The 4,512-nt window shown below is 37.1% G+C and overlaps 1 protein-coding gene across 2 annotated transcripts in view; it reads right to left on the bottom strand.

The window, feature by feature from the left end:
• Nucleotides 1–2,059: 2,059 nt before the first annotated feature.
• The window catches only part of LOC114028162 (putative RNA-binding protein Luc7-like 2), a 63,503-nt gene continuing 61,050 nt past the window's right edge, over nucleotides 2,060–4,512 (bottom strand). For both annotated transcript variants that reach the window (XM_027842384.1, XM_027842385.1), the window contains exon 10: nucleotides 2,060–3,168. In XM_027842384.1, the coding sequence (XP_027698185.1) occupies nucleotides 2,967–3,168 (202 nt within the window). In that variant the 3' untranslated portion in view covers nucleotides 2,060–2,966. The remainder of the gene's footprint in view (nucleotides 3,169–4,512) is intronic.

Below are 4,512 nucleotides of genomic sequence, written 5' to 3'. Positions count from 1 at the left end.
GCTTTCTACTCCCTGGAATTCCTACATTCTGCTTCAGACCTGCTTACTGGAAACCCAGTGTCCTTTGGTGTCTACTCCTTCCAATCAATATGGCACTCAAATGCCTTCCTACTTCGCTTACTCAATGGCAGTGCCCCTAGTCTAACACTAAAATTTAGCAACCCCACCAGAATGCTCTGGCTGATCACCTGAAATCCTGATGCCTGCTTGTTTTCCCCTCTTACTCTCTACAAATTCCAATATTGATAGCCAGTGCTGCACCTTAGTTGAAGTTTCAGCAGTGGCAATGTTTTCCTGAGTTATCTTCACTTGAAGAGAGAAAGAACTGAGCATATTTTTCTTAAAACTATGATGTCTTTCACATACAATCCTAATGCTAGGCAGGATGTTTGATGTCAGAATCAGAACCCAAAAAAATGTGACAGGCTGGAACGATGGACTGAAGGATGAAACTTAATATTGAAAGTCAATTATACAACTATACCATAGGAAAGACCTAGCTTTCACATACTGTTTAACCCAGGCCATGTAATTGGGTAATATATTTAACATAGATATTCTTTAATTCACATCATCATCTAACCTAGAATGGCCTTTGAGTTAGTAAGGGTTAAGCTATCTGGTAATTTGCTATTTGGTTTCCTAATGGTCTAAAAGAATTAATGCCCTTCTCAAAGTGCCCAAGGCTACTGTGAATTGATTAGCACTGTGGTCTACTGTTTTTAACAGTATGGGTTACATGAATTGTTTTAAGTTGCTCTTCTATGGTCATCGAGGGACTTAAAACAATGGATTTAAATTGATTCAGGTGAAATTTCAGTTTAACATAATAAATACCAAGAGTGTTCACTATTGTTGGCTACAAAGTTTATATTAATACTTTTTTAAAACAGGGATAAAATACTGAATTTTGCTAAGGAAGTTGCAGGGGCTTAGTAACAAAAGTTATCCCAAGAAGAGGTCAGTGGTTAAAAGATGTGTTCTGAGTGGATAAAGCGTTCACCCACCTGAAGGGCCCACGCATCTTCCAATCACTCACATGTTGAAGATATTTGGATTCTGATTCCCAGGAAGTAACTTACTCACGGAAAGAGCACTCACAGATGTTACCTAGCTCCTGTAAGATCACAAATTTAAAATCACGGCTACTCTAAAACAGATGAGGCAGGGAGGCAGCATAGAAACAAGCATTAAGGGTCTTAGCCATCTGAGTGATTCACAACAGTCTGCTCTAAACTTAGGATTACTGTGCGGTACTTTTCAATTACTTGCCAATACTGGCTGGGCACATATACTAGTCTATCTTCTCTCTCAACTTGACATTTTCTCTACCCTATGCTCTGGATCTATATATTGCATCATAACTGTCCCTATCCTTCTGCTTTCCAGATGATGATACAGTCAAGTACCAAAAGCAAAAACATATTAACAAAGGATACTGGCAAACATAGGCAAAAGAGAGAGAAAATAGAGGCCCTTCAGCAAACAGGGCCATTATCTGTAAGACTGGCATTTAGACTTCAATTCCTTTTAGAGCTAAATTCATTGTTACTCAACTAAAACATTACTTTTTAGAAACTTGTTCTCTATGGAGTTCTTGCAAGTCCAGACCCGTCTCTGGAAAACTGACATGTTGGTTGGTTATATGAAATAGAAAACAATTTTCAGTGGATAAAAGTGTGTTATGGATTTCTGTACTCAAGTATTGCTTTCCTACCACCTTTGAGGACCTTACTGGGTTTAAAACCAACTCTTACTAACCCAATGCTGTCCTTCTCATTGATTTGTCTACGCTGCATTTTTATTTCACTTTGTACTGCTGAATAAACAGAAAAATCAGATCATTTCTTCTAGCAGGTCCACGTCCCTCCTTATGGCAGAAATTATGAACTTAGACAGCTGAATACAAGCAGTACAGATGGCCTGGGTTAAACAGTTATGCCCAGAGTTCAGAATTTTTACAAGTGTTTCCTTCCATCTTTTGTGTCTCACATAGAAAGGAATTATCAATGAAAGACAAAGGTGAGGAATGTCCACAGGAGAAACTGCTAAGTGACAATTTACTGAACAATGTAGGTTGTTTAATGGTGATGGTGGCAGTGGTGGTGGTGGTGGTGGTGATGGTGATTGCTGTTTTCATTTTATTATTTTTTTTTAAACAATTAAGAGATGTAGCCTTTACACTCCACAAGAAAAAATAAAGGCAAGAAGTGCTTAAGGAAGAATCCCCCCAACAACCTGAACATAGCAATTCAACGTAACAGAAAAATCAAGACAAGGTTTGATTTCAAAATTTCAATAAAAATGCAAAAGGTGTAATGCAACAGCTGTTCAACTTCCAAATCTAAATAGGCACTGTTTAAAAAAAGGGAAAAAAGAAATAAACATTTCCATTTCCTTCAGAACATACACCCCAGCAATAAATGCTCCGAAATGTAACCAATTAGTAATCAATCGGTGGGAACAGAAAAGTTTCTAACCCGAGTTATATGGCCCCTTCAATTCCTGCCCCACTTTGCAATTTGGGATGGCAGGTGTGAAGGTAGGACAGAAGGGTAGAGGAAGAAATCAAAACAAGACTCCCAAAGCTGCTGCTATTTGGACTAGAAAAGAAGAATTTTACAAATGTTCAAGAAAGCCCAAGGCAAGTAACACAATTTGTTCACTCTAACTTCTACTGAAAATAAAACATAGAGATCTGCATTTTACTACATAAAACTGCACTTGTGAACAGAATAACCTTTCGGAATTGTATTAGGGTTCACCAGAAATTATGGATGCAATTTTAGACTTCATCCAGGAAAAGACGGTGAGTTCAGACTGAGTTATAGCCAAACTTTAGATACTGCACATCTAGCCTAGTTGGATCGGTGTCTGGAACGGCTGGGTCACCTTGAACAGCTGTAAACTAAACAATAGTATGTAACTCCATAGGAAGCTTAAGGATTGAGGAAATGTACAGCCTGTTAAATCTCCCCGGCTTCACGCTCTTCAGAGCTCCTCCGGTCTTCTGAGCGGCCATTAGCACTCTCATAGGAACGTTTCTTATCTTTTCTCTCTCTGTCACGAGGTGACCTCTCTCTGGAACTCCTATCTTTGTCACGTGATGTTAGGTCTTGGTCTCTTAATGACCGCTCTTTATCTCCAGAAGACCTTTCTTTTGAGGATCTGAAAAACATTATTTGAGAACCTAAATTTGACATGCTAAACAAATAAAAGAATAAGGATTTGTACAAAGCAATTAGTATGAAAATGAACATAGTGGGGAAAATAGCAATAAAAACACTTATCAGATAGAACAGAATTCTGCTGTGGATAATATAATACAACAGGATGATATAAGGATGACTCAGAAAAACAAATCTGCAAACATAAGTAACATTTGAGTTAAGCAACAAATTTAGGTTGAACAATTCAACACCACATTAGTTTTAGTGCCACATAATTTTACAAATTAAGAAACAAAGGAAATTTTAATTCTAGTTTCTGCACCAAACATATTAGGCATTTGATCTCACTCCCAGCACACGATATAACTAAAAACTCTACCAAAAAATGTCACTACAATAAGGTGGATCAACTCCAAAGAAGTGAATTGTTAACCTAGAAAATGAAGTACAAGGCCCAGAGTAAGACAGATTTTGGGGACTGGAAAGAAGCTGGCTACTTTAATAGGTAGGAGGATTTAAATACAAAACCTTTACAGTAAGAAGAAAACTATTTTTTCTGACTTAGCTAGATGAGTAATAGTCTTAATAAGAACATGGATAAGACATACATGTTTTTAGAATCTCAAAGGTACCTCAAAGGCCAAATATCTACCTCAAATAATGTGCGAATCAGAACCCCACCCCCTCCCCAAATATCTGACAAGTGGTTTTCCAGCTTTTAGTTGAGTAACTCCAGGGGGAGAGAACCCTCTACTACCTAAGGCAGCATTCCCATTTTTGATAATAATAATAATTATTATTACTGATTACTAATAATCATTAGTAATTTCTTATATCAAATCTAAATTTAAATTTGCCTCTTTTATAACTTCTACCCACTACTGCTACTTAAGCCCTCTGGCGCTAATTCGTCTTCCACGGAAGTGTCCTTCAAATACTTATCATAATTCCCCCTAAAAAATAAGAATCATGATTCCCCCTAAGTCTTTTCTTCTTCAAGATATACACCCTAGTTCTTTGACTTACGCTCATAATGTATGAACTCAAGGGCCTTCACCATTTTAATTATTATTCTGGTTTCCCTTCTTTGGAAATTCTCTGGAAAAAATCTAGCAATGATATATCTCAGCTTAAAAAGAAACCTTAAAATAAAACTTTATCACCCTACCACCTTAGCAATCAATGAAACACTACTGCCATTGTGTCTTTAAAATTCAAGAGGAAAACATAAGGAAAAAGAAGCCAGGATCAAAATTCATTGAGATTTAAAGAAAAACCAAAGTAAGACAAATAAAACACACACACACACACACACACACACACACACACACACACACACACA

Source organism: Vombatus ursinus, unplaced genomic scaffold (assembly GCF_900497805.2).
Source record: "Vombatus ursinus unplaced genomic scaffold, bare-nosed wombat genome assembly UNPS02014870.1, whole genome shotgun sequence".
Classification (NCBI taxonomy): domain Eukaryota; kingdom Metazoa; phylum Chordata; class Mammalia; order Diprotodontia; family Vombatidae; genus Vombatus; species Vombatus ursinus.
Note: the sequence above shows the minus strand (reverse complement) of the source record. Positions and strands in the feature narration are given on the sequence as shown.